This window comes from Amblyraja radiata, chromosome 18 (assembly GCF_010909765.2).
Source record: "Amblyraja radiata isolate CabotCenter1 chromosome 18, sAmbRad1.1.pri, whole genome shotgun sequence".
NCBI classification, from domain to species: Eukaryota; Metazoa; Chordata; class Chondrichthyes; order Rajiformes; family Rajidae; genus Amblyraja; species Amblyraja radiata.
Genome location: NC_045973.1, coordinates 40,959,846 through 40,979,381, shown reverse-complemented (window position 1 = coordinate 40,979,381; position 19,536 = coordinate 40,959,846). Strand labels below are relative to the sequence as shown.

Sequence of the window (19,536 nt, the reverse complement as noted above, 5' to 3'; positions counted from 1 at the left end):
AGTCAGGCAACATCTGTGGAGGGAAATGGACAGATGACCCTTCAAACTAATTGGAGTATTGGGGAGAAAGCTGTAAAAGAAAGATGAGGGTGGGACAAAGCCTGGCAAGTGATATGTAGATACAGGTGGGTATGGGGGTGGAGGGGGCGGGGTGGATTATCAGATGGTGGAGTAAGTAACAACAGCATGAGGTGAAAAGGAGACAAAAGGATGCCAGATTAGGAAAGAGGAGGAGGGTTTACATGTAAAGCCAGAGGCAGGTAAATGGGTGAAAGTGCGCTGTGGAACTCAGGGATGGAAGGTGAGTTTATGAGTCAGTGGGAGGGAACAGTGTGACTGGGGTGGTGGGAGAAATGTTTGTGCACTGGGGAAAGAGTGGTGAGGGGCTGTTCCCACTCAGTGATGGAGATGCACTGATAATCCTATTTAGCTCCAGTTTACCAGCAGCAGATCCAGGGAGGTTTCCAGTTTTCAATGTTTCTGGGCACAAGGTAATATCTTATGTCCGAACTGTTAGTTGTTTTGCTTTATTTGGTCTATATTTGTTTAATTTTTATTTTTGAAAGAAGGACTGTGAATGGCAGTGATTCACCTTTTGTTTGGGAGCTTCACCTACAAGAATATTAAATATTTGAGATGCACATGTGGTTGAAATATTGATCTTTTATGGTCTTAACAACAATCGAAATAGGCAGCATCTAAGAATCTACTGAAAGGAATCACTTGTGAAGGTGCCAGCTCCAGGCATGGTGTGCTCAAGTGTGTCAGGGTGTCGGGTACCATACTAACAACTTGTTACGGTCAATATATGGTCCCGATTTTCTTCTAATATCCTGCACCAAGTTTACTGGTGGTGGAAACATCGTAAAGCAAGCTTAACTTGCACGGAAAGTGACCTTTCAACACATGGAAGAAATTACAATTGGATCAGTGATCAAAAATCCAATTCTGGTTTGTGAAAAAAATAGATATTCTGATAGGATCCTACTGTTAAATTAAATGATCTTCCCTATTCAAATTTATTTTACTTTCTTAGAATGGTCAGGTTTGACATTTTTGTTCTTCAATAGACATATTGTGCTGGACTGGAGTAACTCAGTGGGTCAGGCGGCATCTCGGGAGAAAGAGGATGGAAGACGTTTTGTGACAGGACCCTTTTCATATTGCGTTCTTTAATACTGCCCTGTCACCCTGCTGAGGCCCAGGAATGGAAAGGGTTAAATTCTTGCAGCTCATGTAAATGTTTCTTGTATTGGGAATTAGTCAGATGGTTTGTTTTGTGCAAGAGGTTCCATAGCAATAAAAACATTTAGCTCCGGAAATAGTTGCAGAGAGGCAAGGGGTTTATAATATAATTGGACAAAATGGGACTTAACATCCCGACTCCCAGAAGAAATGGCAAGTCACCAGAAAAAAAATTCTTAATGAAACTCTGGCATCATCTTTAATGTAAAAGAGAAAAGAGGTCCCTGATTGAAATAGAGATTATTTTAAAAGTTATTAGCTAAGAGCCACGGGGAGTCAAAGTGAAAACTTAATTTTCAATTGTTAATATTCACAATCTGGAATTCACCATAGATTCAAACGTGGCTTTCAAAGGAAAATTTGAACAGTAATTGAGGAAGAAAAATAACAGGGTACATGGGAAAGAGCTGGGAAATGGGACTGACTGGATTGAATTTACCACGAATCAAGCATGTATATTGGACTAATTACATTATTCAACAGTGTGATTATTGTATTCTATGATACTAGCCAATTATTCTATTCCCGTTAGCACCAGTGGAATAATCATAAATTAATATTTATAATCTAACTTCATAAGTGGAATACATTTTAATGTCATTGTTGAACAGAATTAGAAATCGTTTAATTTGGTTTCAGTTTCAATTTAGTGTATCGTCACGTGTACCGAGGTACAATGGAAAGCTTTTTGTTGCATGCTAACCAGTCAGCAGAAACACAATACGTAATTGCAATTGATCATATGTTTTTTTCCCGTGAACGGGCAAAAATTGAATTAGTTAAATATTGCAGAGGCTGGAGATTGAAATAAAACAGAAAATGCTGGAAATTCTCAGCAGGTCAGATAATATCAGAAAGAAAGAAAGAAATAGAGTTATTGTTCAAGTTAAAGATCTTTCAGTTAAAATTGTTGTGGACTAAACAATGCATCAAAATAACATTGTTTTTTAATTGTGATTTGCTTTTTATCACCAAACAAAGCTTTTATAGACAAAATATTTAGCATATGGGGAAAATAAGGTAAATGGAAAATTCTAACATCAAAGTAAACTATTTTTCAATCTGTTTACACACGTGGTTATACAATCTGTACCTCCTCCAGTTTTACACTCACTACAAATATATATGTCGAGAAGATTTAATTATCTGAATTTTGAGAAATGCAATGAATGATAATTATGTCCTATTATTGTTTCCATTCCAGGAAAAATGTGACCCTGTGTACTGTCAGTATCAATTTTATAACCTGCCTTGTCATCAAACTAAAGGAACTGAACATGGAACAGAGATTACCTTCAAGGATATCAATGTGATTCTAACAGGGATCATCAATCCAGCCAAACTCAAAGAGTATTTCCAGGGTCCACCACTGGCGATAGAAGTCCACGACCGTGACAGGAAGATGAAACCACAATCCCAGCCACCAGCATTGTTTGGCACTGAACCTGAAGATACCAAACTGAGCAACGTTGGCCTTGTTAGCAATAAACGCACTATTCACGACCCCTTCATGGAAACAAATAAATCTTGGGATCCTTATGGCGTTGCAAAGCTGAGTTTCTCAGAACTGGTTTATGGTGAAACGTGCTTGAATGTTGCCGTCTCCATTCAGAACTGTGACTTGCCAGATCCATTAGGTTATCAACCCCATGGATTGAATGGACATATTGCAGGTGTTGCAGGAGCTGTTGATGGACCAGTGGGAAAGCCATTACCAAAAGGTCATTATCTAGACTCAAACACTGTCCTCAATGTGAGAGTTCAACTGGCTTATCCATTATCAAAAAGGAAGGAATATATCCCAATTGGACTAGAGGAGTGCCAATATGGTCGGATTATATACATTTTTGATTATAAAAACAGAACCTTTCTTCATAGTCTACTAGGTCAAATTAATGCAATTAATTCTCTAACTCTTTGTGCGGATTCACAGTCAAGTGAAAACGGAATAGTGGAGGCCGAACTGAAACCAGATTCTGAACTGAAAGGCAATTCCCAAAGGAATAGTATTTCAGGTTCTTTTATGGACATTGATTCAAGTTCTGATCAGGATATTGTGACAGGTTTTCACGTAATGGATGGAGTATTTCACCTCTTTGTTTTGGAGGGTCTGAAGAACAAAGGACTCAAGACATTGTGGGAGAACCTTGGGTGAGATGATCCATTGCAAAACATAAACTGTATACGATACAATACCATATAACTTTATTTATCCCAGGTGGATAATTGGTCTGGCAACTGTCATAAAACATAACAAGATACCTGAAACATGACATTGAAGTGACGAATGGAAAGGATTGGGGATGTACAAACATTGGGGAGGGTGGAGAGGGGGGGGGGGGGGGGGGGGGGGGGGGTGGGGGGGCGGGCAGAGGGGAGTCCATCTCATCTACCCCTTGACAGAAGGGGGAGGTGTTAAACAGTCATAGCCACAGAGAAAAAAGGATCTCCTGTGCAATTCCGTGCTGCAAGTTGGAGGAACCAGTCTGTTGCTGAAGGTGCTCCTCAGGTTGACCAGTGTGTTGTGGATTTATAAAGAAAAAATACTCTAAAAAAAAAATCACATTGAAGTACATATGCAAAATGCCAAAGGATAATTGACAATTGGTAACTAAATAAGAGAAACTGTGAAAAATGCTGCTTTTAAAGTAGCCTTTCAATAAGTGAAGTTTCGCCAAAGATCTTTTAAGAATAAGGAGTAAGCCAATTAGAACGGAGACGAGGAAACACTTTTTCTCACAGAGACTGGTGAGTCTGTGGAATTCTCTGCCTCAGAGGGTGGTGGAGGCAGGTTCTCTGGATGCTTTCAAGAAAGAGCTAGATAGGGCTCTTAAAAATAGCGGAGTCAGGGGATATGGGGAAAAGGCAGGAACGGGGTCCTGATTGGGAATTATCAGCCATGATCACATTGAATGGCGGTGCTGGCTCGAAGGGCTGAATGGCCTACTCTTGCACCTATTGTCTATTGTCTAATATATGGAATCCAGGAGGATCGGGTGTGATGCATCCTGTCCAGCAAAATATTCCCTAATTCTTTTATTCATTGTTTGTGGATTTAGAATAGTCAGCAGGGTTAGTGTGTCGTTTTCTGCAGGTCAAGGCAACCTGCTTAACAGCTGACTAGAGGTCTGAGGAAAAGGCTGCTGGGGAAGGAAATATGTACTATAGAGGGAAAGTGAAAAGTCAGTCCCATATGATATTTTTGTTCCAAGTCTCATGCTGGCAATCGCACAAGTAGAGCTGTGTAGTCTTTAATTTGAAGAATCCATTGAGTTTTTCCAGTCAGGAAATAAATCTGATACATAAAGAAACAAACTTGGCAAGGTCCTCCCTATGATGAGAAACATCTTTAACAGTCAGCATGAGCAAGAACAGCATGTGAGTAGTTTACATAAACACTGATTTTACGAATATTAGTTTACTGGATAATAGGCAATACGATCATTCTTGAACAAAACCACAAGACTCTTGTTGAATTAGAAATAATTTGTCACCATACGTGCTTGCTTGATGAAACCTTGGATGTCATGTAAAACAGGATGTTGATTTGAGCATGGTGTTTCACCAAGTTCAGTTCTTCTTCTTTCGTGTGGTGTGCACGGCCTAAAGTTGTTGGACAACTTGTTCTATTTGATCTTCCGTTTGTGCACGTCGAGTTGATTGCATTAGTCGAAACAGGGCGGACCACGTGAAGGTTGCAATCTTCCACCCCACCAAGTTCAGTTCCATTCCTATTATCCCATTCATAGATTAGGGATTAGGACATGAAAGGACACAAGGAACAGGTTGTTTGCAGGGAGAATGGGTTAATTATTAACCCTGTTGTTCTAAAGGAATCACAAGAATAAAGTGACCATGATATGAGAGAATCTAACATCGCCACTTGTGAATTTAATGTGAAGTGATGGTTTTCAAGTTGAAAAACTGAATCTATAAAGATATGAGGGGCAGGTTGCCTATGGTGGGTATGGAAGCTGCATTAAAGGCTATGACAGTGGACCGGATGTGGGCAGCATTTAGCATGTACAGAAAAACATGTGATTTGCAACAAATATATATTTATTTTTAGAGTACTAAAAGCACAGCAGGGATGGTAGTCCAACCAAGGATTACAGGAGAAATTAAGGGAAAACCTTGTGTAGTTACCAGAAAAAGCAGATAGCCTGAGGTTTGGCAGTGTTTTAGAATTCAGCAAATGGTGGCTAAGAAATGAATAAATTAAAATAGAAAGAATAAGCTATCAAGAACCATTAAAATAGATGGCAAGAGCTTCTAGAGGTGTGTAAATAAGAAAAAGACTGGCAAGGGGAAATGTTGATCCCTTGCATATAGAGGTGGGATTAGTTTAAATGGGGAATGAGAGGTATGACAGATGAGTTAGACTAAAGGGCCTGTCCCACTGGGGTGACCTAATCTGTGAGTTCTGGCGAGTTTGCCCTCGACTCATACTCGCAGCATGGTCGACACAAGGTCGTAGAAGGTCTTCGTAACTCTCCTTCATGCTCGATAGTTGTCCCCGTGTACTCGAGGCCTCATCTAGGTCGTGGCGTTTTTTTCAATATGTTAAAAAATGCCCGCGAGTAAAAAAAGGTGGCCTTGGAAAAAATCGATATTTTTTTACTCGTAGGTTTAGTCGTAGTAGGTCGGCATGTTAGTCGTAGGTAATCGAGGGTAGTCGAAGGTAGTCGTAGATAGTCTTCATCATAGTCGAAGGGAGGTTGAAAGAGATCGAAGGAGGTCGTCTTCACTCTCCACTATTCGGTGTCCAATTTTCCAGAAGTTAGTCGCAGCTATTCGTACCTAGTCGAAGCTGGTCTTCAACATAGTCGAAGGAAGTCGAAGGAGGTCTTCAACATGTCATATATTCAAACTCTTCTAAACTCGCCAATTAGGTCACCCAAGTGGGACAGCCCCTTAAGTAGAAAATACAAAAATCCTCCCAGTACACTAACTAAGCAAGAAGCCAATGCAAATGAAATACCGGAGATTCATGTTAATGAAAAGATACCACTCAAACTTAGTGAGCCTGGGAACTGATATATCCCATTGGCATGTGTAGGAAGGAACTGTAGATGCTGGTTTAAAGCGAAGGTAGACACAAACAGCTGGAGTAACTCAGTGGGTCAGACAGCATCTCTGGAGAAAATGAATGGGTGACGTTTCAGGTCAAGACCCATCTTCAGGCTGAAGGTTTGAAAAAGGTTCTCAACTTGAAACATCACCTATTCCTTTTCTCCAGAGTTGCTGTCTGGCCCGCTGAGTTAATCCAGCTCTTTGTGTCTATATCCCATTGACATAATGATCTACATCCTAGAGTTTTTAAAGAGATGGCAGTGGGGATAGTGGAAGCTCTGGTTATGATTTTCTAATTTTTTAATAGGTTCTGGAAGGATTCGTACCAATTAGAAGGTAGCGAATATAACCAGAGGAAGGAAGGGGGAAATGGGTGTGTCCAGGTGGGGCACTGGGATGGGAGGGGGATGGGAGGGGGAAGCGGGTGGGGAAAGAAGGTGGTGTGTTTGGTTAGTTATCCAAAATTGGAGAATTCAATATTCATAACATTGTAAGATGCCCAAGCGGAATATCACATGCTGTTCCTCCAGTTTGCGTGTGCCCTCACTCTGGCAATGGAGAAGGCCAAGGACAGAAAGGTCAGTGTAGGAATGGGGCAATGAGTGGGCCCTGTCCCACTGTACGAGTTCATTCTAGAGTTCTCCCGAGTTTTGCCCTGATTCAAACTCGAAGATTTACGGTAATGGCTGCTCGTAGGTATTCGGGGCTCTCGTGGACATTTTTCAACGTTGAAAATTCTTCACGAGTCTTCCCGAGGTTACCGCGTTTCCTGAGTACCTGCCGTTAGCGCTAAGAGACGTCCTCGAGCTCCGACGTACCCGCTACGTTCATTCTACGTGCTTACCACGAGTTTGATTTTTTTTTTAACTCGGGAGAGCTCTTGGGTAAACTCGTATAGTGGGACAGGGCTTTTAAAATGATTAGCAACTGGGAGATCTGGTAGGCTTTGGTGAACCAAGAGCAAATGTTCGGCAAATCTATTCCTCTGGCTTTGCAATTCACAACTCTTCCATCTTTATCTCACACCTTTTGACCTTCTCATCTCTGGCCTTTATTCAACCATCTGCAATCACCCCCCCCCCCATCCAAATCACCTGTATCTTGCCAGCTTTTGTCCTGACCCTTCTCTCTTTTTCCCCTCCCACAACACAATCAGTCTGAAGAAGGGTCCCGACCCAAACATCCCCTATCCATGTTCTTTAGAGATGCTGCGTGACTTGCTGAGTTATCTGAGCACTTTTTCAATAAACCTGCACCTGCAGTTTCCTTGTTTCTACGTATTCCTGGACTGTTTCCTGGGATTACAGATCTATCTTGAGAAGAGATTAATTAGGCTAGACTTCTGTTTCACCAGAGTTTCAAAGAATGGTATGTGACTTCATTTAAAATGAACATTTCTTCAAGGGTTTGTGAAGGTAGACGTAGGGAGAATGTTTGCCCTGACTGAGGAGGCTGGAACTGGGTATGGGAATATCAAAATAAACGGATCATAAGATCATGTGATAGGAGTAGAATTAGGCCATTCGGCTCATCAAATCTGCCACTCAATCATGGATGATCTATCTCTTCCTCCTAACCCCATTCTCCTGCCTTCTCCCCATAACCTCTGACACCCGAGATGGTCATTCACAACCAAAGTGAAGATAAATCTCTCCCCTCGGCAAGTGAAGAATCTTTGTAATTCTCTGATAATGCTCAATCATTGATCACATTCGAAACAGATTGACAGATTTTTTTATGGATGTTAAAGGAATTGATAGTATGGGAAAATGGTGTAGGATATCATTCACGATCTTGTTAGACGGCAGAGCAGGGCCGAATGGCCTTGTCCAACTCCTACTGTATGTCATGACTCTCTTGAGGGAAATTTCAATTGTTAAATATTAATCTTTCTTCTTTTACTTATATTTTCCAGATCCATAGCTGAAGGAGAAGAGAAGGTTAAAGTTCTGTACAATTCTGACTTCAGTTTTGATCAGCGGTTATATACAAATTTAGGAGATAGATTTTATCACATGCACCTCCATGAGCCTTTAAGTGCAATTATAAAGCAACCTTTGTTATATGTCAGGGATATGGCACCTCAGGACTGTGTACAGGCATTGTACAGGTGAGACCTTCTGTTACAGGTACAATGAATTAATGAGATGTTTGATGGAATATTGTATTTTATGCATATTACTTATTCAAAAGACAATAACGGTGAACTAAGTCAGCTCTCCGATATCCATATCCATATATTCAAATTAAAGGTTGTGATTGATATTTGGTTAAATATAGAATTGAAGAATATTTGTTTAGTTAAGGGTGTCAGGGGTTATGGGGAGAGTGAAGTTGAGAGGGAAACATCGATCAGCCATGATTTAATGGCGAAGTAAACTTGATGGGCCGAATGGCCTCATTCTGCTCCGAGAACTCATGAACGTATGAAGAATAGTACTGAACTGTTAAAAAATCTGGTATCAGAATTATTTCAAGAATACAATCATAATATTTGGCAATATTTGACAGCTGTTTATATCATCGATCACAAATGTGTCTGACTGTATTGAGAGTATGACATCTGACATTTCCGTCACCTCCAATGTGATCCCAACACTAGTCACATCCTCCCATCTCCACCCCTATCCGCCTTCCGCAGAGACCGCTCCCTCTGCAACTCCAAGATATACACAAAATGCTGGAGTAACTCAGTGGGTCAGGCAGCATAAGACTGATGACAGGGGAGTGGGTGGGACAGAGATAGAATGTAGTCGGAGAAAGTAAGACTAGTGGGAGAACTGGGTAGGGAGAGGGGATGCAGAGAGAGGGAAAGCAAGGGCTATTTGAAGTTAGAGCAGTCAATGTTCATACCGCTGGGATGTAAGCTGCCCAAGCGAAATATGAGGTGCTGTTCCTCCAATTTGCACTTTGCCTGATTCTGACAATGGAGGAGGCCCAGGACAGAAAGGTAAGATTGGGAATGAAAGGGGGAGTTAAAGTGCTGAGAAACCGGGAGATCAGGTAGGTAAGGTGGACTGAGCGGAGGTGTTCAGTGAAACGATCACCAAGCCTGCGCTTGGTCTCGCCGATGTACAGAAGTTGACACCTGGAACTGCGGATACAGTGGATGAGGTTGGCGGAGGTGCAAGTGAACCTCTGGTTCAGCTGAAAAGACTGTTGGGGGGAGTCGAGGGGGAGGTATAGGGACAGGTGTTCCATCTCCTGCGGGTGCAGGGGACAGTATCTGGGGAGGGGGTGGTTTGGGTGGGAAGGGGCGAGTTGACCAGGCAGTTGCGGAGGGAACGGTCTCTGCGGAAAGCAGAAAGGGGTGGAGATGGGAAGATGTGGCCAGTAGTGGGATCCTGTTGGAGATGGCGAAAATGTTGGTGGATTATATGCTGTATGCGATGGCTGATGGGGTGGAAGGTAAGGACAAGGGGGACTCTGTCCATGTTACGAATGGGGGTAGGGGGAACAAGAGCGGAGCTGCGGGATATTGAGGAGACCCTAGTGAAAGCCTCATCTATAATGGAAGAGGGGAACCCCCATTTCCTAAAGAATGAGGACATTGATGATCTAGTATGGAAAACCTCATCCTGGGTGCAGATGCTGTATAGATGGAGGAATCGGGAGTAGGGGATAGAGTCTTTACAGGAAGCAGGGTGGAAAGAAGTGTAGTCAAGATAGCTATGGGAGTCAGTAGGTTTGTAGTAGATATTGGTTAATAGTTTGTCTCCTGCGATGGAGACGGTGAGATCCAGGAACGGTGTCCGAGCTGGTCCAAGTGAATTTGAGTGCAGGATGGAAATTGATGAAGTCAGTGAGTTCTGCATGAGTGCAGGAGGCAGCACAGATGCAGTCATCAATGTAGCGGAGGTAGAATTCAGGGATAGGGCCAGTGTATGCCTGGATCAGTGATTGTTTGACGTGCCATACAAAGAGGCAGGCGTAGCTGGGGCCCATGTGAGTGCCCATAGGTACGCCTAGGATTTGGAGGAAGTGGGAGTAGTTGAAGGAGAAGTTGTTGAGGGTAAGGACCAGCTTTGCTAGGCGGAGAAGAGTATTGGTAGACGGAAATTGGCTGGTTCTGAGGGCGAGGAAGAACCTAAGGGGTTTAAGACCTTCCAGGTGGGGGATGGTGTAGAGTGACTGGACATCCATGATAAAGATGAGGGAGTGGGGGCTTGGAAAACAGAAGTCGTTGAAGAGACAAAGAGCGTGTGAGGTGTCTTGGACATAGGTAGGGAGGGATGGGACCAGGGGGATAGGATGGAGTCGAGATATGTGGAAATTAATTTGGTGGGACATGAACAAGCAGAAACAACTGGTCTGCCAGGACAGTTCTGTGTGGATTTTGGGGAGAAGATAAAATCCTTCACAACTCCTTAGTTCAGCTATCCCTTCCCACCCAAACCACTCCCTCCCCAAGTATTTTCCCCTGCAACTGCAGGAGATGTAACACCTGTCGCTATACCTCATCCCTTGACTCCATCCAGGGACCCCAGCAGTCCTTCCAAATTAGACAGGTTCACTAGCCCCCCGCTCTAAACTGATCTAGTGCGTTGGATGTTCCCGATGTGGCTTCCTGTATATCTGCCGAGGACTGCTGGACCTCTCGGTTACTAATCATTTCAAATTCCCATCCCATTCAATAAGTCTGAAGAAGAGTCTCAACACGAAACATCACGTATCTATGTTCTCCGGAGATGCTGCGGTCTTGGATGTAGCTGTTCCCAAACCATGCTGTGATGTATCCTAATAAAATGCTTTCTATGGCACATCTGTAGAAGTTGGCAAGGGTTGTTGGGGACATGCTGAACATCTAAGCCTTTTAAACAAGTAGAGGTGTCGGGGTGCTTTCTTGGCCAGAGCTTCAATGTGGCTGGTCCAGGACAAATTGATGGTGATATTTATTCCTCAGAATTTGAAGCTTCTGATCATCTTGTTCAATGCCACTTCACTTCCTGAAGTCAATCATAATCTCCTTTGCCTTGTTGACATTGAGGGAGAGGTTGTTGTCTTGGCACCAGGCTATGAGGTTCTCAATCTCCTTCCTGTACTCCATCTCATTATTATTTTTTAATCTTGCCCACTATGGTGCTGGCACCTGTGAACTTGTAAATTGAGTTGGATTGGTATTTAGCTGCACAATCAGTAGTGCATACGGAGTATAATATGGGGGTGAGACCGTTTCCTTGCAGGGCACCAGTGGTGAGGATTATCACAGAGGATAATTTGTCATCTATCCTCACTGTTTGTTGTCTGTTAGTCAGGCTGTCAAGGATCTAGTTGCAGAATGACGTACTTGAGTCCAAGTTCCATGAGTTTGGAGATGAGCTTGGTTGGGATAATATGACAATAAAAAACATAACATTTAATTTTCCCCAAAATTAGGTACTACTAAAACCCTGTCGTTCTTTGATATTTCAGTGATGATGTGTCTTTTTTTTAAGCTTGACTGTTATTTTTAAATTGAAATTTGTATTCCAGAATCTTTAGGGAACATGAATCATTTATTTCTCCAGTTAAATTATAACTTAGATTATTTTTTGTTTCTCAGACTTCAATACCTTTGCTTGGCTAAGAAGCTGAGAGAAGTGGTACAGGGTGACCTCTTCCCAACAGCAGCAATGATAACAGTTCTGAGCCGGGAGTTTGGCATCCCAGCCTCTGAAACTGATCCACATATCCTCAGCGGCTTGCCAGCCATCCCATCATTACTCATTTCTGAAATTGCACCATCAAAAAAGGCTTACCGTACTCCACTGGACATTTACAATATGAGATATGTACAGACCAAACAGAATCAAATAATCCTCACAAATCACATTCAGGTAATAGTTTGATAACAAACATTTACATAGTGGCTAAAAATGGTTATTCTAAAGGTTTAAAAATATTTCCCTACTTGATATGTTATTATTGTGATATATAAAATGATATTAGATTTTTTTTCTGTTCTATGACATTATTCCTGGGGTTCAATCTGAGTTATGTACTTATGTACATACGTTATAACTCAGTGTACATAACTTATGTACACTGAGTTATGTACATAATATGAGTGTTACTGTGATATGAATCATTGAATATGAATTGTTACAATACGGCTACAAAGGTATAATGGATTTCTACCATCAACTGTTCGAGCACTATTGTTTGCAAATAATGCACCAATCTAATGTTGTCCACTACTGGTGATATGTGGATGCATGTCTTTCTTTTATGTGATAGTTGTGTTTCTAGGAGAGTTCATTATAGAAAATCACAATATAAGGACAATTGTACGAAAGGTATAAAGGAGGTTAGGGGCTCTAGAGAGTTTCAGAATCGTAGTAACAACATTATTTTTTCTGCAGTATATTTTTGTTGTTATAAAATACGTAAGGTTGTATATTACATTGTTTGATAGGATACAAGTGTGAATGGAAATGATTGTTTGTCATTTTCAATAGCCACTCACAGTTAAAGTAGCAGCTGTGTTCTTGAGATACAATGTGTCTGAATACTGTGGGGAGATTACGTGGAAACATTCTACCCCCCTACCCCCCCCCCCCCCCACACACACTGTTTAAATCAAAGACAGCTTTTTCTCTGCATGTCAATTTCTGAATTCACTTTTAAGTGGTTCTCTTGTTCCCAATTGAAATTGTGTTATTCCACACCAGCCCACATATTGCAAACAGTGTTTCCTAATTCATTACTCGCATTATATACAATACATGTAATGCAAATGTATGTTATAGCAGAACTATCTGTATTAAAGACAAACAAAAAATGAAAAAAACTTAAATTCAAAAAAATACATTTTCCATTAATTTGTAAAGAGATAGTTGTTTGTGTTCAAGAAATGACATTGAACTTATACCAATGTATCGAATGCTACAATTTTTCAGTAAACGCTGATGGATTCTAAATATTTTGGGCTGCAAAAGTCTGAGAGTTCAATCCAGAACCATTCTTGGGTTGATAATAGGTTTAATAGAAAAAAATAAAATACTTTGAAATGAAAATGTCCATCTGACATCTTTTTATAGTAACTAAATTATTTGAACACCAAACATTTTCTCTTTTCAGAATAACATCGATGCAGTTTATGAAGCCAGCAAGTTGACTGAAATCAAACCAAGGTCAATAGTGTATGTGCCACCTGAAGGGAGAAAGGTACACAACTATTCCATTCAGACCTTCAGCTCCTCGGAGAAGGCAAAGCAATTGTTGCGGGAGGAAATGGCTCTGGTATGGATTGATATATATATAAAACAGCATGTGTGTACATATCTATCTATATACTTTTAAAACTGTGTGTGTGTGTGTGTGTGTGTGTGTATGTTAATTTGCCTTTGAAACGTATCTCCTCGAAAACCAGATGCAAAAATGCGGAGATTTTTATATATTTTGGTAGCGATTTAACTTCTGATTTCAGAAATCCACTCCTCTCTAAATTTGTTCAATTATTCCCCCAGATTTTGATTAAAGTTGTTCACAAACCTCACTTTAAAAAAAATAATCGCCGCTTGACAGCTGCTGATGTCACAATGCCCATATGCCCACCAATCGAGGCCCACCTACCTCCTGGCCCCGCCCCCCCGCCCCCCGCCGCTGTGGATTAATGCAGCTGCTGTCATCGCGCATGCGCAGTTTTCCACGAGGTACGTTACTCCATGCACCCCTCCCCCCGTTCTTCAAAAGGCGAAGAAAGATCGAGAACGTTCTGCAGCAAAGATTCTACAGCTCAGCTACAGGATCTTTGTTCTGCAGATCGCTCACGTGCTGAAGGAGGTTCTCCTCATAGTCGGCGCAGCTCATGAAGCCCTGCCCACCCACTCAGCTAAAGATCAAGCCGGTGCTGTTTCTCTCCGTTGTTCATAGCAAAGATCCCATAGCAAGCAGACCACTCACTCGCCCGGCTCCCCCCCCCCCCCCGTTCTTCAAAATGCGCAGAAAGAACGAGTGTTCTGCAGATTGGGAGGTCACAGCCGGTCACCGGAGGCCACCGGCTTCTGAATCCTCTCCGCCTCCCCCGGCCGATGGTAGAACTTGGCGGCGGCGGCCGTTAACCTCCTGTGGGGTACGCGATGAGAAGGCGGCCCTCGCGGCCATTACTCCCTCTGGGATACCTGCCTCCCGTTGCAAACCAAACGCACTGCCAGTCGCGCCGCTCGCATTTCCTTTGAAAAAAACCTTGTGACACCCCCTCCCCTCCCTCTCCCACCCCTCCCTCTCTCTCCCCTCCTCTCTCCTCATCTCTCTCTCTTCCCCTCTCTCTCTCTCCCTCTCTCTCTCTCTCCCCTCCCTCTCCCCCCTGTGTGAGTGTGTGTGTGTGTGTCTGTCATTTAGCCTTTGAAACATATCTCCTCGAAAACCAGATGCAAAAACACGGAGATTTTTACATATTTCGGTAGGGATTTAATTTATGATATCAGAAATCCACTCCTCTCTAAATTATTTTCCCAGATTATGAATAAAGTTGTTCACAAAACTCACTTTTTAAAAAATAATCGGCGTTTGCCAGCTGCTGACATCACAATTCCCACTTGCCCATCAATCGAGGCCCACCTGCCTCCTGGCCCCCCCCCCCCCCCCCCCCCCGCCGCTGTAGGTTAATGCAGCTGCTGTCAACGTGCATGCGCAGTTTTCCACGAAATACGTTCGCCCACCTACGTTCTTCAAAAGGCGCAGAAAGATCGAGAAAGTTCTGCAGAACAAAGTTTCTACAGCTCAGCTCCGCTATAGGATCTTTGTTCTGCAGACCTCGGGGTCAGCGGAGCCTCACGCGCTGAAACTACTCCGCGCTGCCCGTGCAGCTCGTGAAGCCCCGCCCCTCTCCGCCCACATGCGCGCTCATTCCAGCTGTGGGTTTCCAGAGAGTCAGAAGCCGCTTCGGTCTCCGCATTTCGCAGCCCACTCACTCGCCCGGCTCCCCTCCACCACCTCCTCCCCTCTCCTTCCTCCCTCTCTCTCCTCTCCTCTCTACCCTCTCCTCTCTACCCGTCACAAGGGACGAGGCCAGATCGTCTGTACCCCCCCCCCCACCTCCGGCCCGGCTCTGTCACGCTGGTGGGTGCGCTTCCCTTAGCGGAAGCCACGGTCTGCTGGTCCCCCCCACTGCTTTTCACCATCAGATCGGGCCCTCGCGAGCTGCCGCCCCGCCCCTCTCACTCTCGCTCCTCCCCTCTCTCTCTCTCTCTCTCCCCCTCCCTCTCTCCCCCTCTCTCTATCACTCCCCCTCCTCTCTCTCTCTTCCTCCCCCTCCTCTCTCTCTCCCTCCCCCTCCTCCCTCTCTCCCTCCCCCTCCTCTCTCTCTCCCCTCTCCCTCTCTCTCTCCCCCCCTTCTCTCTCCCCCCTCTCTCCCCCTCCCTCTCTCTCTCCCCTCTCCCTCTCCCCCTCCCTCTCTCTCTTCCCCTTCCTCTTACCCACCACCCCTGCCCTCGCCCATCCTCCTTCCCCTAAACCCCCTTCCCCCTCCCCTCCACACCCTCCCCTACCCCTTCCCTCCATCCCCTCTCCCCCTCCCTTCCCACCCCCTTCCCTTCCCCTCTCACCCACCCTCCCTCTCCTCCTCCCCTCCACTCCCCCTCTCCCTCTGTCTCTGTCTCTCCCCATTCTCTCTCTGCCCTCACTCTCTACCCCCCTCCTCCCTCTCTAGATGCGCCTGCGAGTTGGGGGCTATGCGTCAGTGGATAGGGTTATGGGGTAAAAGGAGCAAATTAATAATATTAATATATCAAGGGGGTTAGTTAGTGTGTGTGTGGGGGTGGTTAGTATGTGTGACGCCGCATGCCGCCCTGCCCCCCCCCCCCCCCACGGTTTGGGGGAACAGACCCAACGGGTCTGCACTTGGTCTAGTGTGTGTATGTATGAATGTATGTGTGCATATATATTTGTATGTGTTTTTGTGTATATGTACAGTATGTTTATTTATCTATATATAATATGGGAGGGAAAGAGTGAGGTTGAGAGAAGAAGCAGCAGAGGAAGAATGAGGGAGAGAGGAAGGGGGAGAAAGTGGGGAGCCTCGCTGCTAGTTGTGTTCCCCTGTCGCTGGTTCGAGGAAGACTGAGCCACTGTGACTGACAGGAGACCACTAGCACCACTCTGTGGTCAAAACTGGGCTGCCCGAAATCAGCTCTGGACTGCCAGCTCTTCCACTGAGGCTAAGACTAAGTGGCTCTTGCTGTCCACACACAGAGGCAATGACTGAGCCTCCAGAATCACCCTGCATGCTCAGTTAACTCAATATAAACCAGAGACTGCCAGAGCCTCCTCTGGAGGCAAGGGTGAACTGTAGGGAGAAGCCTGAGATCAACCTGCCTCCTCCTTCGAGACCAGGACTGAGCTGCCAAGATGAGCCTGAGATAGCAATCGCTATCGCACATACTGTACGCCCTCATGGTGAGGGACAATGCTCCCCTCTGGTCCTGGACTTTCTCACCACTGTAAATATAACATTGCACAACTGAGTGTCAGTGTAGTCACTGCTGCACCTGGTGTCATTCCTGATGCCACAACAAATATGTAGATGGGTTGGTTAGTAAGTTTGCAGACGATCTCTGTGGAACTCCTCTGGATCTCCAGCCAGAATAACACCCTTCCACCACAACCCCCTTCTTCTGTCAGTAAGCCAGTTCTGAATCCAAGCAACCAAGTCATCGGGAAATTCCGTTCATCTCAATTTTCTGGATCATCCTCCCTTGAAATACTTTATCAAACGCCTTAGTAAAATCCATGTGGACAATATCCACTGCCCCGCCTCCATTGATCACCTTCATCACCTCAAAAAAACTGGATAGAGTGGATGTGGAGAGGATGTTTCCACTCGTGGGAGAGTCTAGGACCAGAGGTCATAGCCTCAGAATTAAAGGACGTTCCTTTAGGAAGGAGATGAGGAAGAATTTCTTTACTCAGAGGGTGGTGAATCTGTGGAATTCTTTGCCACAGAAGGCTGTGGAGGCCAAGACAATGGATGTTTTTAAGGCAGAGATAGATAGATTCTTGATTACTACGGGTGTCAGGGATTATGGGGAGAAGGCAGGAGAATGGGGTTAAGAGGGGATGATGGATCAGCCATGATTGAATGGCGGAGTAGACTTCATGGGCCGAATGGCCTAATTCTCCTCATCACATAAACTCATGAACCCTTTCAAGTTCTTAAGATGTGATTTGCCAGGCATAAAACCAAGCCGAGGCCGAGTTGGCACATTTTCTTCCAAATGAGAGTAAATCTCATCCCAAAGAATCCTCTCCATTAGAGGCTCACTGGTCTGTAATTTTTGGATTATACTTCCTTTCTTAAACAAAGGTACACAAAATGCTTGAGTAACACAGTGGGACAGGCTGCATCCCGGGAGGGAAGGAAAGGGTGATGTTTCGTTTCGAGACCCTTCCTGAACAACATCGGCTGCTCTCATTCTCCGGGATCTCGCCTCTGGCTAAAGATAGAAAGATCTTCTTCGCGGTCCCTACAATCTTCTCTCTTGCCTCTCTCAATAACCTGTGATAGATTCCACCAGGATTCACCTAGGTAAACATCAGATTTAGCCAGGAAGGACCGTTCCATAACTTGTTTAGCGCTGCAAACAGCGCGTTCGGCAAGTCCATTGGACTGTAGGTACTCTGGGCTGTTGGTGACATGTTTAAAGTTCCAGCGTTTGGCAAAGTCTTTGAACATTTGACTGGAGAATTGTGTCCCGTTGTCAGTCTGAAGGTGGGCTGGAATGCCATGTACAAAGAAGTGCTGACGAAGTTTCAGGATGACCAATTCAGAGGAGATGGTTGGTAGAAAATCAATTTTGAACCAACTCGAGTACGAATCCACCAACACGAGATAGCGTTTCCCGTGCCAGTCGAAAATATCGGCGGCCACGGACGACCATGGTAGGGGTGGAGCCGGTTGGGACAGCAGCGGCTGTTTTAGCCGGTGTGGCACCTGCCTGTTGCAGATCGCGTACGACTCCGTTTTTTCCCAAATGTACTTGGTCATTCCGGGCCTGTAAATAATTTATTTGGCACTTTGTTGCGTGGCCTCAATGCCTGGGTGGCCACCGTGGATCTCCTCGTAGTACTCCTTACGTACAGGGGGGGGGGGGGGGGGGGGGGATAAGCGTCTTATGGCCCTTTACAATCACTCCGTCCTGTGGCACAAGCTCGTCAGGTACCAGAAAGTAGGGTCTTAATTCGGTGGGAGGTTTTATCCATGGCAGTGTGTTCGGCAAGGCAGCGCAGGCGGTCAGTTGGAACGAAGGAAACCTTTAAAACGGAGAATTCCTCAGGTTCGTAAGGATGTTGTTCACTGGTGGTGTGTGGTGCCCGGGATAGAGTGTCTGTGATGTGCATGTTTTTACCTTTTTTGTAGACAATGCGGAAGTCGAACCGTTGGAGCTGCATCATCATGCATAGAAGCCTTGCTGGGGCAGCGTGGATAGGCTTGCTCAGGATTGTAACCAGAGGTTGATCAGTTTCTACTGTGAAGGTTTTGCCAAAAATTAAGTCTTTGAATTTGGAGCAGGCAAAAACCATGGCAAGCAGCTCTTTTTCTATCTGGGCATAGCGCTGTTCAATATCTGTTAAGGTTCTGGAAGCATAGGATATCGGCAAAACATCGCCGTTGAAAGAGGTCTGCAGGCATGCAGCGCCTAGTTCATACTGGGATGTGTCGCAGGTGATTGTAACTGGAGGTTGAGGTTAAAGTAAGACTTAAAGTAAAGTAAGACTGAGTCAGTGAACTAGCGAGCTGTAGTTTTAAAGTCTCAAAAGCTCGCTGGTGGTTTGGGTACCAGGACCAGGTATTGTCCTTATGGGTTAGTTGACGTAGGGGGGCTGATTGTTCGCTGAGATTGGGGATGAACTTCCCCAGGTAGTTGACCATGATTAGAAATTGTTGTAGGCTGGTGACGTCAGTTGGTACTGGCAGCTCGTTGATTGCTGCAGTCTTCAGTGGGTCTGGTTTTAGTCCATTGCTAGTGGACACGTGACCTATGTAAGTGACTTCGGGAAACCTGAACTTGCATTTAAGTGGGTTCAGCTTTAAGTTGATGTCTCTGGCACGGTCCAGTACTTTATATAGGTTTGCATCGTGCTCGGTGGCATCGGGGCCATAAACCAGAATGTCGTCAACTATGATAACACAGGGAAATTCTGCAAACAGTTGTTCCATTGCACGCTGGAAGACTTCGCTGGCAGAGTTGATGCCAAAAGGCATTCTTAGGAACCCGTAATGTCCGAACGGGGTGGCGA

The 19,536-nt window shown here is 44.6% G+C and overlaps 1 protein-coding gene across 3 annotated transcripts in view; it reads left to right on the top strand.

The window, feature by feature from the left end:
- cfap92 (cilia and flagella associated protein 92 (putative)) overlaps positions 1–19,536 on the top strand; it is a 90,890-nt gene that overhangs the window by 35,385 nt on the left and 35,969 nt on the right. For all 3 annotated transcript variants that reach the window (XM_033037214.1, XM_033037215.1, XM_033037216.1), the window contains exons 3-7: positions 2,450–3,396; positions 6,740–6,742; positions 8,234–8,428; positions 11,861–12,134; positions 13,378–13,539. In XM_033037214.1, coding sequence (XP_032893105.1) covers positions 2,450–3,396; positions 6,740–6,742; positions 8,234–8,428; positions 11,861–12,134; positions 13,378–13,539 — 1,581 coding nt within the window. The remainder of the gene's footprint in view (positions 1–2,449; positions 3,397–6,739; positions 6,743–8,233; positions 8,429–11,860; positions 12,135–13,377; positions 13,540–19,536) is intronic.